The 24109-nt window shown below is 43.0% G+C and overlaps 1 protein-coding gene across 5 annotated transcripts in view; it reads left to right on the top strand.

Moving 5' to 3' along the window:
* MMD (monocyte to macrophage differentiation associated) overlaps window positions 1-24109 on the top strand; it is a 69476-nt gene that overhangs the window by 24958 nt on the left and 20409 nt on the right. For 3 of the 5 annotated variants that reach the window (XM_029600685.1, XM_029600682.1, XM_029600686.1), the window contains 4 exons: window positions 6488-6648; window positions 6852-6926; window positions 7880-7981; window positions 18172-18241. In XM_029600685.1, coding sequence (XP_029456545.1) covers window positions 6488-6648; window positions 6852-6926; window positions 7880-7981; window positions 18172-18241 — 408 coding nt within the window. Of the gene's footprint in view, window positions 1-6487; window positions 6649-6851; window positions 6927-7879; window positions 7982-18171; window positions 18242-22355; window positions 22555-24109 lie in introns of those variants that run through there. The other 2 variants (XM_029600683.1, XM_029600684.1) reach the window with 2 other exon arrangements.

Here is a 24109-nt window from a genome sequence, read left to right as displayed (position 1 = left end):
TGCAGAATTGATCACCAACGTTTCATCCAAGTCTCAGTTGGGAGCTTTGCCCTTCAAGGGGAAGCTGCTCTTTGGCAAGGACTTGGAGGAGTTGATCAAGTCTCTTGGGAAGAATAAGATCCATAAGTTGCCGGAGTATAAGCCGAAAGGGAAGAGATTCCTACCATCTCGTGCCAGTTTCTGAGGGAATCGGCATTTTTCGGCCCTCCAGACGTCTGGAAGTACACAGCAACAGATCCCAAGCCAACAGCCGTCTTGGAACCAGTCCTTTCGGGGGCGTAGACCTAGTAGAGATGGCACCTCTCAGGGCAGTGGGGGAGCTAAATCTGCCCAATGAGGAGAGGCTTGTCCACTCCTCTGTTCCGGTGATTGGAGGCAGTCTGGCTTTGTTTTTCAAGGAGTGGACCAAAATCGCATCAGACCAGTGGATCTTAAGAGTGATAAGACAAGGTTACGCTTTAGAATTTGCTCAACTGCTAAAAGATCGGTTCTTGGTCTTCCCATGTACATTCAAAGCAAAAGAGTTGGCAGTAAGAAAGACCGTATGTCGCTTGCGCAACCTGGGAGCCATCGTTCATGTCCCTCTAGAGGAGTGGGCGACAGGGCGTTATTCCATTGATTTTCATAGTTCCCCAAAACGGAGGTCACGTTCTGTCTGATCCTCTATTTTAAAAAAAAAAAAAAGGTGAACTTGACCTTGAAGGTTCCTCGGTTCCGAATGGAAACCCTGCGGTCGGTGATTGCTGTGGTGCACATGGGGGAATATCTGGGCGCTCTAGATTTGACAGAGGCATACCTGCACTTAGGGATTCAGCCCGATCATCAGCGATATCCTGAGATTCATGATTTTGGGGGATCATTTTCAATTTTATGCTATTCCTTTTGGTCTGGCGACCATGTCCAGGACCTTTACCAGCTAGCCAGAGAAACGGTGTTCTGGTCCACCCCTACTTGGACAACTAGTTGATTCGGGCGAAGTCAGAAATCCTCTGTCACCAGGCAATAGACTTGGTCCTTTGGTGCTTGCGGTCCTTGGGGGTGGATAGTCAGTCTGTCCAAGAGTCATCTGATCTCCTCCCAGAGCTTGGAATTTCTGGGGGCGCAGTTCGATTCTAGGGTGGGGAAAGTATTCCTTACAGAAGAGCTGATTTCCAAGTTGCAACTCAGGTGCCCAAGGTCTGGGATTACTTACAAGTTCCCGGGTCTATGGTTTCCACTTTTGGAGCAGGTGCCATGGGCGTTTGCTCATATGCATCCACTGCAGTCAGATTTGCTGACTCGCTGGGACCAATTGCCAGTGCTTGGAGTGTGCTCGGGCTAGTCTTTCCTGGTGGCTCCTGCCAGACAAGTTAAGACTGGGTGTGAGACCCTGGATATCCTGGTCTGGACAATCTTCACCACCAATGCCAGTCTCTCTGGCTGGGGAGCGGTGTGTCAGAACCAGTCAGTGCAAGGACAGTGGTCGGCAGAGGAAGCCTTAATGTCCATCAATTGTCTAGAGACGAGAGCTGTGTTCCTGGCCCTGCATTTCTACCCCTGGTGAGGAGAAGGCCGGTGAGGATCCTGTTGGACAATGCAACCACGGAATCTTACATAAACTGACAGGGGGCACCAAGAGTCGAGCAGTAGCGTAGGAAGCCCGGCCTTTGATTGACTGGGTGGAACAATATCTGGAGCGTTTGGCAGCCTCCCACATAGCAGGCATGGACAACATGCAAGCGGATTTTCTGAATAGACAGCAGCTGTGCCTCATCACTTAGAAATAGGGCGCACCATGCATGGACTTGATGGCAACTTTCCACAATACCAAGGCCCTGCATTTCTTCAGTCTGCGAAGAGAAAGAGGAGCAGAGGAGCTAAGATGCCCTGGTTCTGCCTTGGCTGACGGATGTCCTTCTGTATGTCTTCCCTCCATGGCCATTAGTGGGCAAGATCGTAAGTCACATAGAGGTTCATCCGGCCGAAGTGATTCTCGTCACCTTGGAGTGACCAAGGCATCCGTGGTTTGAGGATCTAGTGGAGGGACCACTCTGGCTAGCTCATCTGCTGAACCTTCTAGACCAAGGTCCCATTTTTTGTTTGGATCAGGCAGATCGCTTTTGTCTAGCAGCTTGGCTTTAGAGAGGCAGTGTTTGAGGAATAAAGGTTACTCAGAAGTCATTGCTCCTCTTTTTTGCAATCTCTGAAGACTTCCACATCCCTGGCCTACGCAAGAATCTGGAAGGTGTTTGAAGTCTGGTGTTCTGAGCAGAGGGTGGATCCCATGCAAGCTTCGGTGGCACATGTTTTGGCTTTTTTGCAAGAGTGTTTGGTCAAAGGTTTCTTTTAATTCCCTCCTGGTTCAGGTGGTGGCTTTAGGATGCCTTCGTGGTAAAGCTTGCAGCGTTTCTCTGGCGGATCATCCGGACGTAGTACGCTTCAGGGAGCGAAGCATAGCGCCTGCCGTTTCGGAGACCTTGCCCCTTCTGGAGTCTTAATGTGGTGCTAAGGGGCATGTGTGCGCCTCCATTTGAACCTCTGAGACGAGTGACTTTGAAAGACCTCACCTTGAAGGTGGTTTTCCTGGTGGCAATCTGTCCAGCACACCACATCTCTGAGTTTCAGGCACTTTCGTGCAGAGAGCCTTTTTTGAGGATTTGGATGAGGGTGTCTCCTTGAACAGTTCCGACCTTTCTGCCGAAGATGACACTGTCTTTCCACTTAAACAAGTCAGTTGAGATCCCATCCTTCCCGAATCAGAGTCCTATGTTGCCTGAAGCTAAGGAGTTAGGCAATTAGACGTGAAGCGCACTTTGTTGCTGTATCTGGCAGCTACGAACAGCTTCCATTTTGTCAGACCATCTTTTTGTGCTCTGGTCTGGTGCCAAAAAGAGTCATAAGGCTTCCGGAGCCACAATTGCGAGATGTTGAAAGAGGAGATTAGCTCTGTGTATATCTGTCAGGGTCGTCCTGTTCCAGAAGGGCTTCGGGCTCATTCTACCCGTTCTCAGCCCACGAGGCAGCCTCGTGGGCTGAGTGTCATCAAGTTTCACTGCACGAAATCTGTAGAGCGACTACTTGGAAGCCGTTGCATACTTTCGCCAAGCATTATCATTTGGATATCCAGGCTCCAGAGGCCAGGGGCTTTGAAAGTGTGCTTCAAGCGGGACTCTCACAGTCCCACTGTGTTTATGGAAGCTTTGGTACATCCAAGGAATCTGGACTGATCTGGGTACATACAGGGAAAGGAAAATTGGCTCTTACCTGCTAATTTTCGTTCCTGTAGTACCACAGATCAGTCCAAATTGAGCGGACTCTCCTAATCAGTTTTTTGTCTGTTTACTCTGAAGAAAGGCACAGTTTTTATTTTGTTAGTTCTACACAAGGTTTTGGAGTGGGCATAGTTTTCAATTCAGGTTTTCCTCTTCCCTCTGCTTGTTCAAAGGGGGTTAATTCTAGAAGCTCTTGATTATGGATTTTTGCATTTCTGGTTTGGGTACAGATTAATATTGAGGGACTGCAGGTGGCACCTCGGGTTAAGTGGCAGTGATAGTAAAATGTTCTGTCTCCATCTGCTGGAGGGGAGGCAAAACCCAGGAGTCTGACACATCTATGGTACTACAGGAACGAACATTAGCAGGCAAGAACCAATTTTCCTTTTCATAACACATGTATATAAGCGCATGGTATAAAATAGGCTGTACGTGTGCAATTTTATATGGACAAATGCTGCCTCTACCGTGTAAGTGGAGGAAATTTTATAAGGGACACACGCCAACGCCATAGCTAGCTTTCCCAATTCGTTCCCAGTTTGCCCCAGTTATGGATAGGACTTCCCAACCCCCTAGTTTAATAGTCTCCCTTTCCCCCTGTTAGCCCTAACACTTAAAACTCCGCTGACTACCCTACTTACACGCCATCCTATGAGGAAAGACTGAAGAGGTTAGGGCTGTTCAGCTTGGAGAAGAGACGGCGGGGGGGGATATGATAGAGGTCTTTAAGATCATGAGAGGTCTTGAACGAGTAGATGTGAATCTGTTATTTACACTTTCAAATAATAGAAGAACTAAGGGGCATTCCATGAAGTTAGCAAGTAGCACATTTAAGACTAATCGGAGAAAATTCTTTTTCACTCTATGCACAAAGCTCTGGAATTTGTTGCCAGAGGATGTGGTTAGTGTAGTTGGGTTTAAAAAAGGTTTGGACAAGTTCTTGGAGGAGAAGTCCATTAACTGCTATTAATCAAGTTTACTTAGGGAATAGCCACTGCTATTAATTGCATCAGTAGCATGGGATCTTCTTAGTGTTTGGGTAATTGCCAGGTTCTTGTGGCCTGGTTTGGCCTCTGTTGGAAACAGGATGCTGGGCTTGATGGACCCTTGGTCTGACCCAGCATGGCAATTTCTTATGTTCTTATCCATAGTAATAGTAAAGTTACGCAGCAGGGGATCCTGGCGCATGCTTGTGCATGTAAATACTTATGTGCACATTTCATGATAAAGTCCTGGAATGTCCATGTCCCTCTCAGACCATGGTCAGCTTTTAAAATTTGCTTGGCGTACACCGGCCGGACATATTCACATATCTTCCGATTTTGGCATGCGCCAGGGTTTTAAAATTCACCCCATACTTTTTAAAATTGCAAAGTGTACATCTAAGTCCATATTATTCTAAATCTACCCTAAGAATGCCTCCATTCAGTCTGGATAAATGTAAACGTGACATGTTCACACAATTTTATAAAAGGCCAGTTTTCTTCATTTTGTTGGTATTTGGTTTTGGTTTTTTTTTGTTTGTTTTTTATTTTGGGTGGGGCGGGGAAAGGCGCCTAGGCAGGGAGAAGTATAGATGGGTTTCTATATGGAGTAAGAAATTTTTTAAAATTGGAATTCCAGTTAGGCAATTCTTTTCTGAAAATATGCTGGACAGGTGACTGCACTATTACCTGTTGCTGCTCCATCCTTTTTATTAATTGATTTTCTTGCTGATTTACTAACACTTTACTTAAAAAGAAAAATCACAGCATCAGATGACAATTTTATGGTTAATCCCATGCCGTCCCTTGAGTGCTATCCTAAAGAAAAGCCACAACACTGGTTGTGCATTTATATTTTACCAATCCTGAGTGAATGATGTTTGTAAATGGCCTCCACTAAGTCCAGTGCTCTTACATTACAAATGGTCAGCCTGCTTGGAATCCACTCCTATCAAAAGTTAAATATGGTTGCCTCGTTCTGATGCATCAGTGGCCATTCTAGTTCTTGCATGGCTTAGCTAACTAGAGTGCTCTGTACAGTCTGTTAAAAGAAAATGCTTTATTTCAACTTTGCATCCAAGCAGGCAGTTTTTGGAGGGTGGGAATTGTCTGCTGGGACAGAAAATGTTTGTTTTCCTTTTAAAACATGAATGAAAAGGTGACAGACAAACTAAAGTATTGGATCTTGAAGAGACTTACAGTAGAATAAGGCATAGCAAGATAGTAAAATTACCACCCATTCAGTGTTAGTTGGCAAACAGAACAAGGAAGTGAGGGAAATCCAATACAGTATTTCTAAATTCCGTGGAATGCAGTATGGTATTTTATAGACTCTTAAGCATATTTGTACCTTTAAAGCAGAGAAGTTCTGAACAATCATCTTTTCATTGGGTACTTGACAAGAAGATAGGCAAATGAGGTTTATATTTTTTCTGTGTGACCATACAGGTAATTAACTTGTATAGTGTGTACAGAGAGCAAGAGCAGTAATTTAAACTTTGAAACCTAACATAAGACTCAAACTAAGTGAAAACCCTATTCTAATTAACCTAACCTTTCCTTTCCCTCTTGATCTCTCATTTGTGTGCATCACATTTTCCTTGTAGATATCATTCCCTTTCTCTTTTCTTTTGTTTGTATAGTGATTTGTTTGCATTATAAGTCAAAGGGTTGATTTTAATTACTAATTTGTTGGGAAATACCAAGAGCTGGTGTCTGGAGTTAATCCTCATTTACAGATAGGGACATACGAGTATAGGAACTAAAGGTGAAGGTTTTTTAATAAAGTAGAAATACTCCCTTCAACTGCAGGCTGCTGTGATACTTTTTTTATAAATGCTTATTTTTGTGGTAGTTATTCAGTTTCACAGATGCATTTCCAAGACAGTGATCTAAAGCTACTAAAATAAAATGCTTTCAGACACTTAAAACATGGTACCAGGCAACCTGAAAACGGAACTTTGTCTGAAATTTGGATTGTGACACTCGCCATTAGTACGTCAAGACTTACAGAGCTGTGCACTCTTGTAATAAATGCAACACACCTGGAAGCAACCCACAAAATCTTGAATAAAATAACTTCTTAAAAATTAAGATTTTTTTTTTTCCTGTTTGAGGATGTAGGGAGGTATAGTCAAGTGCTCTAAAATGTTGAAATAGTGCTTTAACATGATTCAGTAACTTTGGAGTTCTTTTAAAAGTATGTGTGGCATGTTTGACTTGTACTGACTTGTTTGTTAATTTCTTTATTAGTTCCTCATTGTCCCAGCCATTGTGGGTAGCGCACTCCTTCATCGGCTGTCAGATGATAGATGGGAAAAGATAACAGCATGGATTTATGGAATGGGCCTATGTGCCCTTTTCATAGTTTCCACTGTGTTTCACATTGTATCATGGAAAAAGAGTCACCTAAGGTAAATCATTCTATGTTTTAGCAGTTTGTACTCTGATTTGCTTTCTTTTTTCAAGTAAACCAAACATGAAAATGCTCTTCTTACACACAAGTACAATAACTTCATAACAATTGGTTTTGTTTTTCTGTTCAGAGAATGAAAAGTACTACATTTTAGTACAGCAACATTTAGAATAAAAATGATTTTTTTTTCTTTCTTATTAGGACAATGGAGCATTGTTTTCACATGTGTGACAGAATAGTAATTTATATCTTCATTGCTTCATCTTATGCGCCATGGTAAGAAACAAAACCCTCATTTTCAGGTACTGGAAACATTGTATATAGTCCTAAAGTACTGCAGTTTCCAGTTATGATTTTAATAAACAAGCAATAAGACCTACTTTGCATGTGGGTTTATGAGTGAAAAGATAAACTATTCAGTATTTCCATAGACACATCCGTGCATCTTTTTAAGAGAGGGATGATTGCTTTCGTTCACACAGAATGTCATTTTAAAATGATACATCTGTATACAAGGTATTAAGGACCACATTTGGAACAATACTGAAACCAGCTCAAGAAGACTTTATGCACAAATATTTTACTTTGCATGAAATTACTTTTAAGCCCATTAGCTTGTTCAAAATGTTGCCCATCACTTGATAAATAAATAGTCCTTATAGTGACAGTATCCACAACATTCCTAAATGGTTACGTTTAATGATATTAAAAGCCATGCGTATGCTGATGGTTAGCATTTATCAGCTGATTTTTCGATTGTATGACTAAAGGCCCAATTTACATATAGAATTTTTATAAAAAATGCCCAATTTCTAATAGATAAGCTATAACAGTACAGTAAATGTACTGTTTTTATACATATCTTTTTAGCATTTTAGTATACATTTTTTTATCAGAACTTGTTGACCAATGTACCTTAAAAATAAATTTTATTATGATATTGTAACAAATAGTAAGAGGCTAAAACATTTGCAGGCTAAACAGGCAAATATGAAACTAACATTTTGTGAAAGTTGATTTTTCTAATAATTTTTGCTATAAGGATATTGCTACTTAGATTGTTGACTTGACTGTATATTTGTTTCCTTGATGTTTGGGCTTGTTTAATAGGATACATTTGTTTCCCCTCATGTTCTCTTCCCTCTCCCTTTACAAAAAAACAAATGTATTATGAAAACTTCTTGTTTCCTTTAAAGGTGGTAAATATATCTAGCTATTTTTTTTTCTAGGTTAAATTTACGAGAGCTTGGACCTCTGGCATCTCATATGCGTTGGTTTATCTGGCTTATGGCTGCTGGAGGAACAGTCTATGTATTTCTTTACCATGAAAAGTAAGAAATAAACTGGCTAATATTTAACTGAAAGGAGCTGAGATACTTGTCAAGAATATCGTTAAAAGAAATTTCTACACCGGAATAAAAATAAATCTTTATACTTGACCTGTCTGCTGCATTGCCCCAGAATTTTTATAATGCTGTATTTGAACACATTCCAGATAATGGTTAATTCTTTTTTTTCACTCATGATTACAAAGATTTCTGAGGTTGGAGGCTATTTGTTTTTTTAAACTAAAAGTTCCATATTTCATTGTAATGTTTCTCTGAGGACAAGCAGGGTGGTAGTCACACATGGGTGACGACATCTGGAGCCCTGACACGGAAAACTGTCTGTGGGCTTCTGTTTGCTCCAGGTAGAAGGCCTAAGGCTCTCTTGCAGTCTAAACTGTGCAGTGCTCGTTTGCCATGGGGCCTGGGAAAGAATGTTGGCAGGACGATGGACTGGTTAAAACAAAAGACCGTCATCACCTTAGGCAGGAACTTCGTGTGCATATGCAAGACCACCCTGTCGAGAGAAAACTTAGTGTAAGGTGGATAAGTCACTAAGGCATATGATCCTAAATGCTGAGGTGACTGCCACCAAAAATGACCTTCCAGGTCAAGTACTTCAGGTAACAGTTGTGCAGAAGCTCAAAAGGAGCTTTTATCAGCTGAGCTAACACCACTTGAGGTCCCAAGACACAGCAGGAAGCCTTAGGGGAGGCTTCAATTTGAAGCAGGCCCCGCATAAATTGTACAACTATAGGCTGTACAGAGGAGTCTACCATCTACACCATGGTGGTAGGCACCAGTTAACTGAGATGAATTCTTAACGGAGTTGGTTTTTAAGCCAGCTTAGAGGTGTAGAAGACAATTGAGCAGTTTTTGTTTGGGGCAGGAGAAAGGATCTAGGGCCTTCTGCTCACACCACACGGAAAATCTCCACCAATTCAGTCCACAGGATGTTATAGTGGAAGACTTTCTAGAAGCCAACAGTACCAAAGACACATCCTCTGACAGATCGAGTGGTTGCATAATTAACCTCTCCAGGCTTTGAGCAACAGGGCCTAGAGATTGAGATGTTGCAACCTGCCTCGATCTTGCGCGATGAGATCTGGAGAAGTACCCAAACTGATCGGGCTCCGGATGGACGACAACTGTAGAAGTGGAAACCAGACCTATCTCAGCTAATAAGGGACTATGAGGATAATAGTCCCCTTGTCTCAGAAAGCTTCAAGAAAGTCTTCACCACTAAGGGAATCGGAGGATATGCGTATTGAAGACCCTTGCCCCAGTGACAGGCCAGGGTACCCGAGGCTGGTCTGCTGTCTGTCCTGTACAGGGAGTAGTACCATATCGCCTTTCTGTTGCAAGATGGCACGAAGAGATCCACATCCGAGCTCTCCTAGAGGCAGAATATCAGATTCATAACCCAGAAAATCAACTATCGACAAGACAAAGCAAAGGTCAGAAAAGTGAACAATTATCCTCAAAAAAAAAAAAAAAAAGAGGGGCGCCTGACCTTGGAACTCCCTTAACTGGTTCATCAGCGGGGGAAGGTAGCTCATTGGGCATTTGGGCATAGCACAGTTGTCTTCTGATTTTGGAATGGATCCTTCTGCCTTTTTTTTTTTTTTTTTTGGGTAGGATTATTTTTTTTCTTTTCAAGGATTGCAATTCTTTCTTCAGGTGCAGTCCTCGGTCCCAACCAATCCTGGCAGGTCAGAGTCACAGTTGGTGACCTCTCACTCGCCTGGTACTACTGTAAAGCGCCAAGTACACCTAGATCAACAGCAGGTCCTCCCAATAGGAATCCAGACATGGATGTTAAGGCCAATCCTGACTCTCTGGTGGATGGGGAAATTCCTCTGGGACTGCAACCGTATAGGACTAGGCTGTGGTTCTTTCATAGAGATGAGCTACCGGTTCTGTTTTCCCAGACATTAAAGATGCTGGGAGTACTTGGGGCCAATTCCATGTCTGCGCCAAAGAAAAATCCCATTTTGGTTTCTTTGCTTAAAGCCTCTTGTTTTTTTTCCCTGTTATGGAGGCCATTCAAGAATTGATTGATCTTGAGTGGGGCACTCCGGAGGCTAATTTCAAAGGGAGTCTGGTTTTGGAAGGCATGTACTCCCTGGATCCAGTGGCGAGAGAGCATTTGTGTTTTACAAAAGTGGATGCACTTGTCTGTGCTGTTTACAAGCAGACGACTATCCCCGTGGAGGGAGGAGTGACCTTGAAGGATATGCACGCTAGAAGGATTGAGGCCATCATTAAGCAAGCATTTGAAGCAGTGGCAATGACATTGCAGATAGCTTCTTGTTGTTCCCTGGTGGCTCGCTCTTGTTTACTTCTCTCTTAGGAGGTTCATGAATTTGGAGTGAATTCCAGGGCAGTTATGGAGCCAGCAGCCGCCTTTTTGGCAGATATGGGCTGCAATTTGGTCCGCACTTCAGTCAGAGGGGTAGCTTCAGTATTAGCAGTCAGGCGTTAGTTATGACTGAGAAATTGGCCAGCCGGTGTGATCTCCAAGGCTAACCTTACGAAATTGCCCTTTAAAGGCTAGCGCTTGTTTGGGAGTGAGTTGGAGAAACTGGCCAGTAAGTGGGGCGAATCCCTGGGTCCTCTGTTGCCGGAGGATAAGAAGTAGATGCTGCACTCTTTTGGCATGAGAGGTCAGTACCAGGGGATCCAAGCGTTTTCGACTCTACAGAGGATCAACCTTTAAGAAGATTCAAACTTTTGTAGGTCTCGGTCCTTTCATCCCAGACAGCCCAGTTGGGGTGCAGGATTGGGTAGTGGAACGTTCTGAGCTTTCCAATGAAGGTTTGCCAATCTACCCCTGGGAACAGGAGATAGGAGGCACCTCATTTATCAGATGTGAGTCAAAATCACATTGGACGAGTGGGTCCTACAGGTAATATGAGAAGGATATGCGCTGGAGTTTCGCCGTGTTCCTCAGGACGTGTTCATGGTGTCTCCCTGCCAATCCCCGCAGAAGAAGCAGGCAGTGGAGTGTACACTGTCAAGGCTCCTCAGTCTGAGGGCTGTGGTTCCAGTGCCCACATCTCAAGAAAATATGGGTTGATATTCTATTTATTTCATTATGCCCAAGAAGGAGGGCTCCTTTTGACCCATGGTGGACATCAAAGGCGTCAACTGTCATTTGCAGGTGACTCATTTTTTTTGCATGGAAACGTTATGCTCAGTGATCATGGCTATGCAGTCGGGGGAATTTCTGACTTCCTTGGCCTGTCCGAGGCATACCTGCATATTCCCAACCAGCTAGAGCACCAATGTTTTCTGCGATTCACAGTTTTGGGACGCCATTATCAGTTTCAGGCTCTGCCTTTTGGTCTGGCCACTGCACCCGGCACCTTTTCCAAGATTATTGTGGTGGCGCCAGCAGAGTTGAGAGAGGATGGGATCCTGGTATTACCTGTATTTGGACGACTGGCTGATTCAGGCCAAGTCTCTGGAAGAGAGCTGTCTAGCTTCCTGCAAGGTGAATTCCCTATTGCAGGAGCTTGACTGGGTGGTAAATCTGGCCAAGAGCAGTCACTAGAATATCTCTGAATTCGGTTTGACACGAAGCAGGGCAGCTTCGTATTCAGAAGTTGATGGTACAGGTACGTCTGAACACTATATTACCCGACAGTGTGGTCCTATCTGCAGGTACTCTGTTTAATAGCGGCAACCCTGGAAGTGGTGCCGTGGGCAAGGGCGCATATGAGTTCTCTTCAGTACTCCCTGCTGTCTCGTTGGGGCCCACAGTCTCCGGACTATTCAATTCTGCTCCACCTGCTGATGGTCTGCTCTCAAATACAGTGGTGGTTACAAGTGGATCATCTAAGAGAGGGAGTTTCCCTAAAATCACCAGACATGAAAGATGCGAGCCTCCAGGGTTGGGGAGCTCACCTTCGGGAACTGATGGCGCATGGGCGAGAAAGTGCAGAAGAGTCTCTCTGGAACATCAATCAGCTGAAAGCCTGGGCTGTCTGGTTGATGTGATTGCAGTTCAGCAGCAAGTTGCAGGGTTGAGCAGTCCTGATAATTTCATACAATGCAACAATAGTGGCTTACGTCAATCAGCAGGGAGGAACCAAGGGCCAGCAAGTATCGCAGGAGATAGGCCAACTTATGGAATGGGCAGAGATTGCATCTTTAGGAGATCTCAGCCTAGCACATTGAAGGAAAAGACAGTGTGAGAGCAGACTTTCTCAGCAGGGAGAGTCTGGACCCAGGAGAATGAGTATTGTCAGCTGATAGTGGATTGCTGGGGCCTTCCGTTTCTAGACCTGCTGTCGATTTCACATAAGAGAATGCCATACTGGAGGGCAGAGCTCTGTAGGTCAGTTGAGAACAGGACTGTTCATCTTGGATTGGGGCCTCTTCTGATTCCTTCTATACCAAGCTGAGCAAGGGCTCTTTGAGCAGGCTCCCCCTCCCCCCACTACAGCTTCACATTCCGCATCCACTGTAGCTTTATGGTTAAGCAAGATGCAGAAATGCTGAGTGCCCGAGTCTAGCCACTCCGTGTCGCTTTTCTGAGTCTCGTCCCTTCTCAGAGTTCACATGCATCAAAGAAGTGCCAATCTGATCCATCAGTGCACTCTGTGCCATCTGCGTGCGAGTCCCTGGTGCCGGCAATGCATCTATCCCCATCGATGCAGCAGTCCACAGCACCGTTGACACACAATTCCTCGGCACAGAAGACTTCGACCCTATCAATCCACCACTGCCCAGTTGGTGCAGCCAATGTCTAGTGGGGTCCTGGAGCCAGGGGACCAGGATGAGACTCATCTCAGGGTCCATTGTTCTTCTGACCGGAAAGAAGCTCTTATCTCTTCATCTCTTCTTCTTGAACCCTAGGCCTGCTAGGTTGTCAAGAGCCATACGTTCATAAGCATACTATTGGGATCTCTTCCAATGCTTCTGGATACTCCACATCCAATCTGTACTGTTTCCTTGATTTCCATGCAGGCATCTCAGGAAGAAATTGAATGGGATCCATTACAAATATCTCAAGAGGATGACCCTGTTCTGGTATCAGAGGAGGATGTCTTTTTGTAAAGTCCATCCCAGGGATACAGCAGTTTGTAGACCAGATTTTGGAATTGGTGAAGAATTTCTTTAAAGGGCACCCTTCCTCATTCCTTTTTTAAGAGGTCAGATTTACTCCTGTAGGGGGAGTCTCACCCTCTTCTGAGACACAGGAAATCCTAAAAGTAACTCAGGTGGGAGAAGTTAGCTCTCCCGAGTTAGGCAGGCCTTTTCCTTTTGCAGAGGATAATGTGCAGGGCATAGCCACCTTGGATCTTCCTTGGGAATTTTCTCCTCTGATGTGAAAGATGTCTCCATTCTGCTCACCATCTTCTTCATCGGGGTTCTAGGTTATGTCTCTCCCTACTTCTGTTTGGGGGGGGGGGGGGGCTATAAGGATTCCCTCACCCTTTACCTAACTTGCCAGCGCATTTGTCCCCACTAGAACATTTCCAAGTTTCTTAATTCCTATGGCTTTGCCAAACTTGACATTCCAGAGGGACAAAAGGACCACACAAGGAGGTATTTGACATACTTCAGATTCTGGAAACCTCATTGAAGTCTATAGCAATCTGGGTTCATCAGATTCTATAAGACTGCAAATAAGAATGTGGAACAATCCAGCTTCCAGTCCTCGGCTAGCCAGGAAGCTCAACTTCAATTAGTGCAGCAAGTTCCTGATTACGGAATGGTTCAAGTACCCCACCAATCAGGTGCTAGTGGAATTGGCTTTAAAGTGAGCTAAGAAGATGCAGATTTTCTCCAGTACACCACTTGGGTAAAATTTCCAGGTTGCTGGACAATTTTGGGAAGGTTTTCCAGAGTTCAATATTTGAATGCATGCATGGCAGCACATCAACTCTACATGGTGCAATATTTACGTGATTGCATTGACAAGTTAAAGCCCCTTTTGTAGAATCCCTGGAAAGGGAGCTGGAAAATTACCAGGCCCTCTTGGTTGCAAAGGAGTGTGAGCAACACCTTATCAGTTCGGTGTATTTTGACACTGCAGCCAGATCTTCAGCAGCCGCAATTGGAGCTCGTAGGTAGACTTGGCTCCAAGCTAACTGTGTGAGAATATATTCATGACACCTTGGCTAATGTCCTCTTTGCTGGTGATAAATTGCCAGGGCCAAATGGTTTACACTCAAGAGTTCTGTAAGAACTAAAATATGAAACTGCAGATTTTTATTTATTTATTTTTAAACCTCATTGAAATGGTCTATTGTACCTGAAAATTGGCATCACAGTGGCCATCCTCCCATTTAAAAAAAAAAAAAAAAGGCTGTGGGGTGATCTAGAAACTATAGAACAGTTAGCCTGCCTTCAGTGATGGGGAAAAATGTTGAAAATGTTCTAGAGAATATAGAAAGGCATAGTTTAATGGGACACAACCAGCAAGGATTTACACAAGGGAAGTCTCGCTTCACCAATCTGTTACATTTTTTTTGGAAGGGGTTAATAAACATGTGGTTAATGGTGATCCAGTGGATATGATGTATTTAGATTTTCAGAAGGTATTTGTGAAAAATAGTCATGGGATACGAGGTAGTATAAGAACATAAGAAATTGCCATGCTGGGTCAGACCAAGGGTCCATCAAGCCCAGCATGCTGTTTCCAACAGAGGCCAAACCAGGCCACAAGAACCTGGCAGTTACCCAAACACCAAGAAGATCCCATGCTACTGATGCAATTAATAGCAGTGGCTATTCCCTAAGTTAACTTGATTAATAGCAGTTAATGGACTTCTCCGCCAAGAACTTATCCAAACCTTTTTTGAACCCAGCTACACTAACTGCACTAACCACATCCTCTGGCAACAAATTCCAGAGCTTAATTGTGCATTGAGTGAAAAATAATTTTCTCCCATTTAGTTTTAAATGTGCTACTTGCTAACTTCATGGAATGCCCCCTAGTCCTTCTATTATCCGAAAGTGTAAATAACCGATTCACATCTACTCGCTCAAGACCTCTCATGATCTTAAAGACCTTTATCATATCCCCCCTCAGCCTTCTCTTTTCCAAGCTGAACAGCCCTAACCTCTTCAGTCTTTCCTCATAGGGGAGCTGTTCCATTCCCTTTATCATTTTGGTTGCCCTTCTCTGTACCTTCTCCATCGCAACTATATCTTTTTTGAGATGCGGAGACCAGAATTGTACACAGTTTTCAAGGTGCGGTCTCACCATGGAGCGATAAAGAGGCAGCATGACCTTTTCCGTTTTATTAACCATTCCCTTCCTAATAATTCCTAGCATTCTGTTTGCTTTTTTGACTGCTGCAGCACACTGAGCTGATGATTTTAAAGTATTATCCACTATGGTGCCTAGATCTTTTTCCTGGGTGGTAGCTCCTAATATGGAACATAACATCGTGTAACTACAGCAAGGGTTATTTTTCCCTATATGCAACACGCTGCACTTGTCCACACTAAATTTCATCTGCCATTTGGATGCCCAATCTTCCAGTCTTGCAGGGTCCTCCTGTAATGTATCACAATCCGCTTGTGATGTAACTACTCTGAATAATTTTGTATCGTCCGCAAATTTGATAACCTCACTTTTCGTATTCCTTTCCAGATCTTTTATATATATTTAAAAGCACTGGTCCAAGTACAGATCCCTGAGGACCTCCACTGTTTACCCTTTTCCATTGAGAAAATTGACCATTTAATCCTACTCTGTTTCCTGTCTTAACCAGTTTGTAATTCAGACTGCATACTGATTAAAAGATAGCAGATTGTGAAAAATTGCAGAAGACCTTGGAAGACTGGGGAGATCAGTATTAAAATGGCAGATGAAATGTAATGTGAACAAGTGCAAGTGATGTATGCAGGGAAAAGTAACTCACGCTGCTTTTACACAGGTTCCATATTAAGAGTTACCACCTAGGAAAAGGATCTAGTAGTTGTCATGGACAATACTTTGAAATCCTCAGCTCTGTTTACGGCAGCAGTCAAGAAAGCAATCAATATTAAGAATTATTAGGAAAGGAATGAAGAATAAAACTGAGGGTGTCATAACACCTCTGTATCGCTCCATGACAAGACCGCAACTAGAGTACCTTGTGCAGTTCTGGTCAACACACCTCAAAAAAGATATAGCTGAACTGGTGGTTTCTGGATCGAAGTGGAACAAACAAGTTATTCGACCTCTGGGGTCATCTTTTGATTGCTTTTGAAAGCAACAGGAAAGCCAGTGGTTGGTTGGTTGGTTGGGGTTTTTTTGGGTGTGTTTTTATTTTTATTTTTTGTTCTGTTCATACAAAGCAACTTTAGACTTGTGCCAGACACTTTCCTGCTACAGTGAGATGCAGCTCTGCTCTATGCATTTCCACCTCTCCCGTTGGGGGCAAGGGCTGTTCAGAAGGTGCTCAAGGACTGAACACATCTCATTCTCATTACTTCAGCTTGGCCCAGACAGGTGAGGTTAGCCTATCTTCTGTTGTGAATCCATCCTCCAATTCCTCTAGGAACCGATCCAGTGCTACTAATACAGGAGTGAGGTTGTCTGAACGATCTTAACTTTTCCTCGTTCAACCTGACTGGTGGATGTTGTGTTCAGTAGTATCCTCACTGGTACTTTTCAAAAAGGTTGAGGATATCGTGATCTCAGCCAGAAAGCCATCCACTAAAACATGTATAGTTTTAAATGGAGCCCCACGATAACTAGAATTTCACTTTTAACGCTGTAATGCATATTTACAGCATTGAGTGAAATTCTGGTTATCATGGAGATACATTATATTTTGCTCTAGGTTTCCTTTTTTTGTAGTTTTAAATGGAAGCGTTTCTCCTCTTGTTGAAAAACTAAAACCTTAAATTTGCTGAATTCTAGCTGAGGTGATCTCTAGTTCCCTTTGCTTGTGACCCTAAGGATTTACTGCAGTACATATTCTTATCGTCATCAGGTCACAGAATGTCATTGGTGAAAATATATCTCAGTGCTATTGCCTTGGGATATCAATGTCATCTTAGCACAATTGATGGAACACCCTTATGAGCTGTTGGAATTAGCCTCACTGAAATTTCTTTTAGGGAAGGTGGTGTTTCTTGTAGCTTTCACCTCTACCAGAAGTCAGCAAATTCAGGCTTTAGTTTTTTTTTACTTGGCTTACATCCAGTTCTTCCACGACACTGATGTTCCATATGCATCTGAGATTCCTGTCTAAAGTGGTTTCTGCTTTTCAACTGAACCAGGCTATTGTTTTATTCCAAAATCTCATGCACATAAAGGAGAAAAAGCTCTTTACAAACTGGACTGCAAAAGGACCTTGGTTTATTACTTGAAGAAAACACAGCCACACATAACAGTACCTGAATGTAAACCGATGTGATATCTCAGATCGAATGTCGTTATATAAAAATAATAAATAAATCGTCCAGCATCTCAGCTGTTTGTGTCTGAGCCCAATAGAATGGGAGTAACAGTTACCAAGCGCACTATTTCTAACTGGCTAGCAGACTGTATTGTACACTGCTATAGGCAGGCTGGCCTGCAGATTACATAGTCTGTCAAAGCTGATCAAGTGAGAGCCATGGCTACTGTTGCTCATCTTAGAGCTGTTTCTATCTAAGACATCTGCATAGCTGTAACTTGGTCATCTGTATACACCTTCACATCCCATTACTGTCTGGAAATCTTTCAAGGAATGACAGTAACTTTGGACAAGCAGGTTTGTGCAGCCTGTTCACCCAGTAGTCCATGCTCAATGGGGGGGATGGGGGGACCAGGTTGCTTATTCAATTTTGTGTTCTGCAGTGCGACCCTCAGCTTGGGACTCGCCACATATCATGGCTAATTCAGCCCTGCTTGTCAATGGAGAAAACATGTTTGCTTCCATAAAGGGGTTCTCTGTAGGCAGCAGAATGAATTATCTATGCTTTATATTTCCCTGCCTCCCTGGAGATTCAACCATCTAGCTAAAATTAAGCTCTGCAAATGAACTGAGGGGTTCACAAGTCAGCATGTATGTGGGAACTCCTGCACATAGTCAGCTGTAAAACTTTTCTGAGTTAGATGGGTCCATTTGGCATTGTCTGTTGCCCATGTGTCATAGCTAATTCATCCTGCTGTCTACAGAAAACCCCATTTACGGTAAGCAAATGTGCTTTATCTTGCTTGCTTTTTTTTTTTTTTAAGCAACTGGTGTTTATTCTTTTAGGTATAAGATTGTTGAACTCCTCTTCTATTTGGCTATGGGATTTTCTCCTGCCTTGGTAGTGACATCAATGGTAAGGAATTTGTCAAATAGAATCAACTTTGTGGGTTTTCAGTTTATAGTTGAGAAACTTGTCTGTATATGTTAAAATGCTTTAATTGCTGTACTTAACAAGCTGTATAGATTTAAAATGGAAGTACTAATTCAGTGTTTTATATATTCCACTTTTTGTGACCCTTCAAAGCAGATTACATTCAGGTTCTGTAGGTATTTCCCTGTCCCCAGAGGGCTTACAATCTAAGGGGTAGATTTTCAAATGTTCATGCACGCATCCATGTGTGCAAGCTTCCCGGCACGCATACATAGACGCACCGATTTTTTAGCATGCACGCATGTTAGAAAATCCGTGGGGTGCGCACACATGCGCACCAGATTTTATAATCAGTGTGCTTATGTGCGGGCAGCACATGGGGGGGAGGACTTTTGCAATTTCCGTGCAGCGATGCATTCGGACCTTCCCCAGTTCCCTAACAGTCCGCTCCAATTAAGGAGTGGCCTGGGAGGGAACTTCCCTACCCCCCTACCTAAATTCCCTCCCTCTTCCCCTCTCCTCCCTAAATCCTACCTTTTTTTTTTTTTCTTTTTTCGTTTTACAACTTACTTCAGCTCCTGAGCTGTCTATGGGACAGTGATCAATGGCGCTGTCCCGGCCCGGCACTTACGCGTGCAGGCCTTTGAAAATCTACCCTTAAGTATTGTACTCGAGGTAGTGGAGGGTGAAGTGACTTGCTCAAGATAACAAGGAATGGTAATGGAATCTGAACCCTGGCGTCCCTGGTTTTGCTGCTCTAACCACTAGGCTACTGCAGTAATGGTTGATAGAAGCATATTCTAGAATAGCTCATTTCACTTTTTTAACAAACTTAAACTTAATCCCTTTTAAGACATTCACTATTTTTCGAGCTGGGACCACTTTGGGGAAAAAATACTTCAATGTGTGAGCCAAGACCATCGCTAGACAAAGCAACCAGCACCTTGGAGGAAGGCCCCCCCCCCTTCAATGACACAGTCAGCCTGGGGGTTCTGCAGTCAGCCTGGCTGCTCAGGCACACTCAAAGCGACTCATGTAACTAAAAGAAAAGCCTACTCCCCACTCTCTCTCTCTCTCTTTCCCTGGGCATGTCTCCTCCCTACCGAACACACCCACTCTCTCTCTCTCCCTCAGCTAATCTCCAGCTCATGTTCTCTCTCCTACACTTTTTTTTTTCCCCTAGCTCATCTTCCTCAACACATTCTCCCTTCAAACGCTCTATCCCCAGCTCCTCTCCCTCACACACATTTCCTCAAATACTCACCCAATCCTCCTCTCCCACCAGTCATCTTCCACCATCCTGTTCTCGCCCATATCGCCTTCAAACCAGCTCTTCCCTGCCCCCTTCCCACTTTGTTGAATTGTTTTTCTCCTAGTCTTCCCCTCCCAAGGGAGAGAGTATCTCCTTGCTTTCTTGTATATCGATCTTCACTTGATTTGGCTGCAAGTCCCATCTCTACAACAGCTGTTCTGTTTCCTTATGGAATGTGAGAATAACTGGGGAGTTTGGGTATCCTGCAGCTCAAACTCACCGAGAACTGCATGTTACAGACAGGAAACAGAATATCTGTTATACAGCACCATAGCAGCAAGACTCCAGCGAAGGTACAAAGGTGGGGAAAGTGTGTTGGGTCAATGTGAGCACCATTGGCTCCCGAGCCTTGCAATGATCACTGTTTTTTGTTTTTTTTAAATGCATGTATTTGTTTAATGTGTTCAAACAAACCTCCTAGCCCTTAGGAAGATTAGCTTTTCATTGTCCCTTTATGAAATTCAGTGGGATCATTTTTTTTATTTTTGTATTTAGTGCCATTTTCCAAAGACTTCGGGATTATTTGCCAGTTGTCTTCTAAATAATCCATCTGTGCACTTGATGGAGGAAGTGGTTCTACCATATATCAGTATATCTTATTTGTAAATTGTTAATCTTTTAGCCTGTACTTAGAAGTTAAATAACCTTACAGTTTGCTTTTAGAAGTCACTTGACTCTATTGATTTGAATATTGAGTTCTGTAGATTTGATATAACACATTTTGGTTTAAGTTTTATTTTAATATACCTTAGAAGATCTGCATCTACAGAATGTAATTAACTGCTTGCAAGTTACTATAATACTCTTTCCTCCTCTGAGGATATATTATCTTCCCAACAGCTTAAGTCTACCTCTGTAATAAAGTACAAACATTCACAGGCTTGTCCCTTTTCAGTTAAATTATATCAGTTCCTAAGTATAAAATTGAGAGGTCTCATTTAAAATAGCATGGCAATAGGAATTTAATTCTAATATGAGTGCTTATATCAAACATGAACTAATGCTAATCCATGTAAGATAATATATATTAAACCCCCCATTATCCTGTACTCCACTATTCAGAAGACACAACCAACTAGCATCTTGGTCAAGCAGTATCTTAGGGTAGGGGGAATAACAGGAGGGAAAGGATTAGATTGGGAGCAAAGTAGCTTTTCTCTGCTGTATCATCCCTGCAAGAGACAGGAGGGGAGGGGACTGGAAATAAGCAGAGCAGAGATAACATTTTTTTTTTTTAACCAGCACAGCCCATTCCCCCTGTAGACCAGGTAATGGGGCTTTTACTGTACAGCTTTGATATTTTAGCATTATAAATTTATGAAATGTGGTAAAAGCTTAGCAAAATAAAATCCACTTTATTTTGTGATTGTCGGTAGTATCAAAATTGTGCTCAGAGTCCACTCTGAAACACAAGTAGACTATATTTTCAAAGAAGAGAGGGACAGTTCTTGCATTATTTCTTATTACTAAAAACCTTTAGAAAAGGGTTTATGGTCCATGGTTTCTGTCTGTGCTGATAGGCCTCCCCTGCCTCCACATTAAGAGCAATTCAGATAATTCAAATTGCTGCCAGGTTGGTTATTGGCACTGAACCTTTTGAACACATTACTCCAGTACTCTGATGGGAGGATGAATAGCCTAGTGATTAGAGCAGTGGGCTATGAACCAGGAGACCAGGGTTTGAGTCCCGCTGTCGCTCCTTGTGACCTTGGGCTAGTAACTTTTACCCTCCATTGCCTCAGGTACAAAACTTACAGGTCGATCCAGTTATGCCACGTTAGAGTGCGGCAGTGCCGGGCGCACCCTTGTTCCCCGCATGCACAGTTCTCTTCACATACCGCTCGATACTCTATTTAAATTGCTTGCAAATGCAAGCTGCGTCTGCGAAGCGTTAGGCCTGCGCAACCCATTTTACTGTATAGGTGCTTAATACAGCGCCTATACAGTATCCTGGGTGCGCTGGTACCTGTCATTTCAAATGTCATTTCAACTGACATTTGAAATGACAGGTACCAGGAAGTGGATGGTTTTCCCCCCTCCCGAAGCAAGGCTCAGGGCGAAAACTAAAACAAAAGTTGATATATATATATATATATATATATATCAACTTTACCAAAAGCGGGGCTCGCTGCAAATGTTTGTATATATGGATCTAGCATTATTGTTTTAAGTTAATTTAAGGAATCGCATGTGTAGTGCAATGATTTGAGGGAAAGTTTGCCGTCTACCATTGCCCCTGCCTGTAACGCAGGGGTAGGGGTAGGCGGTAAGTTAGCAGGTTAAATGCGGGGCAAAACGGCAGGGTAAAATAGCGATAGTTGGGGCGCGTGTCACTGTATGGGAGGGAATAGCTAATTCGATCGTTTACATCTGATATACATGCCGCGTGCGGAAGGGGTTACGGGTCGGTTTCAAGAAGCGCTAAGGACGCGTGAAACTGGAGACTGTATCGCAGGATCGCCTTACGCGTCCGAATTGTGCGCCCACAGCGAGTTACAGATGGGGAATCTCCAGCCGCACTTTACAGTATCGATCTGTTAGATTGTAAGCCCTCTGGGGATAGAGAAATACCTACAGTACCTGAATGTAAACCTGAGATATTGAATGTATATAAAACTAAATAAATAAATACACTGGCTCTTGGTAGGATGGTGTATTAGGTATAAAATTGCTACACTTTTTTATAAATCAATCAACAATTGCTCTGATCCTTGGATTAATATGCTACTTCAGATTTATGATTAGGTCAGCAAACAAATTACTACTTTAAATTCCTTCTTACAGACTGGTTCGTTTTAATGAAGCCTGTTAACAGGGCATTCTTTTAGAGCTGGCTCCACACTTTTCGAATTCCTTCCATGATTATCTCTGTCGCATGGGTGATGTGGCAAAGTTTAAAAAAACATTTAAAACTTTTCCTAAAAAAAAAAAAAGCCTTCAGTGATGAAATTTTAATGCAGATTTTATAACTGAAATGCAGCTGTTTGTGTTTACATTTTTGTTGGGCTGTGGATGTATTTTATTTGTTTTACAATTTTGTTTTAAGATGTTTTTATGGACTTATTTAGTTTTACATCTGTACAATTTTCTGTTTTTATTATAAATATATTTTATTACATTTATTCACTTTGTTTTTACAATTATGTATGCTTTTGGAATCCAGTTTGAAAGTTGTAACATGCAAAATGCATATTTGATAAATAAATACTACTAGTTTGCATGTAATTTTTCATGTGTAGAAGAAGCAGGGGAAGTTGTTGGAGTCGATAATCAAAGCCATTAAGCTGGATAACTCAGCTTATCCAGCTAAATGGCAACTTTTTGAAAATTGGGGCACTTATCTGGCAAGGTTTTAACCAGATTAAAAAAGAAGCATTCTGGGGTGAGCCTAAGTTATCTGGCTAACTTAGCTGAATATATTTGAAGATCAGCCTAATATCTTTTAGACCTGCCTCAGAGAAGGACTAAAGTTATATGGTTACATGTGTGGCCAGATAACTCGCCACTTATTGAGGTATATTGAAAAGATATCTGGTTAAGTGGTAGTAAAAAGAGAGAAAAAAATAACCACCTTGGGGCCTTTTAGGATGGATCTTTTAGCCACCTATCCCCACCAAGACTTAGAAATAATTGGGGCCATGTTTCCTGACTCACCCTACCCCCTAATTAAAAAAAAAAAAAAAAATTAAGCAGTTGGGGGGGGGGGCTAGTGTCCAGAGGCTAGACCACGCCCCTTTCCTTCCCTGTTTTTAACCAAAAAACCAGCCAATCCACCTTCCTTCCCCCCCCCCCCCCCCCCCACTCATAATCTCTATGCAAAACATCTCCCGTCCCCCTCAACAGCGAAAGCCCAGCCAGGAGCAGTAGTCTTTTACCTGTTCTAGGGTGCTCCTGGCTGGGCTTTTGCTGATCTGGAGTGGCAGCAGGTAATCAAATAGAGGTTGGTGGGAAGGGAGTGGGGAAAATTGGTCAACCCCTTTTGTTAAAATGGGGAAGGAAGGGGGATATGGTCTTAGGGTGCTAGCCCTCAACTGTGTTTAATTTAATTTTATTTTTTTTTTATTGGGGGGGGGCAGGGGTGGGATGAGGTTTAGTGATATGACTCAAATTATTTCTAAGTGGTACTGGGGGTAGGGAGCTAAAATATTGGGCTGAAAGTCCCCAAGATTATTTTTTCTTTTTTCTTTTTTTTTTTTTTTTACTGCCACTTATGTACGTGTCGGAGATGTACCTCCATGCCTCCTTTCCAGCTGCTTGTGCATCGACTCCTCTGTTGATGGCGAGGATGTTATTGGTTCTGGTGATGATGTAGAGTGCTGAAATTTGGGCCTCCAAATATGACATGAGGGGGCTGCTGGGCTGCTCCTGTTGAGGGCGTGGTGCTTCAGGCTGGCGCCATGGTGTGCTGGCTTGAGGTTGTGCTGCATCAATTGGCTCCCAATCGAGGCTGGATTCTTCCATGAAGCCAGAGATGTTGAGGGACACGTTGAGTGGGCTGGGTGAACCCAAGGGTTGAAGCATCTACATTGCCTCCTGAG

Source organism: Rhinatrema bivittatum, chromosome 4 (genome assembly GCF_901001135.1).
Source record: "Rhinatrema bivittatum chromosome 4, aRhiBiv1.1, whole genome shotgun sequence".
NCBI lineage: Eukaryota > Metazoa > Chordata > Amphibia > Gymnophiona > Rhinatrematidae > Rhinatrema > Rhinatrema bivittatum.
Note: the sequence above shows the minus strand (reverse complement) of the source record. Positions and strands in the feature narration are given on the sequence as shown.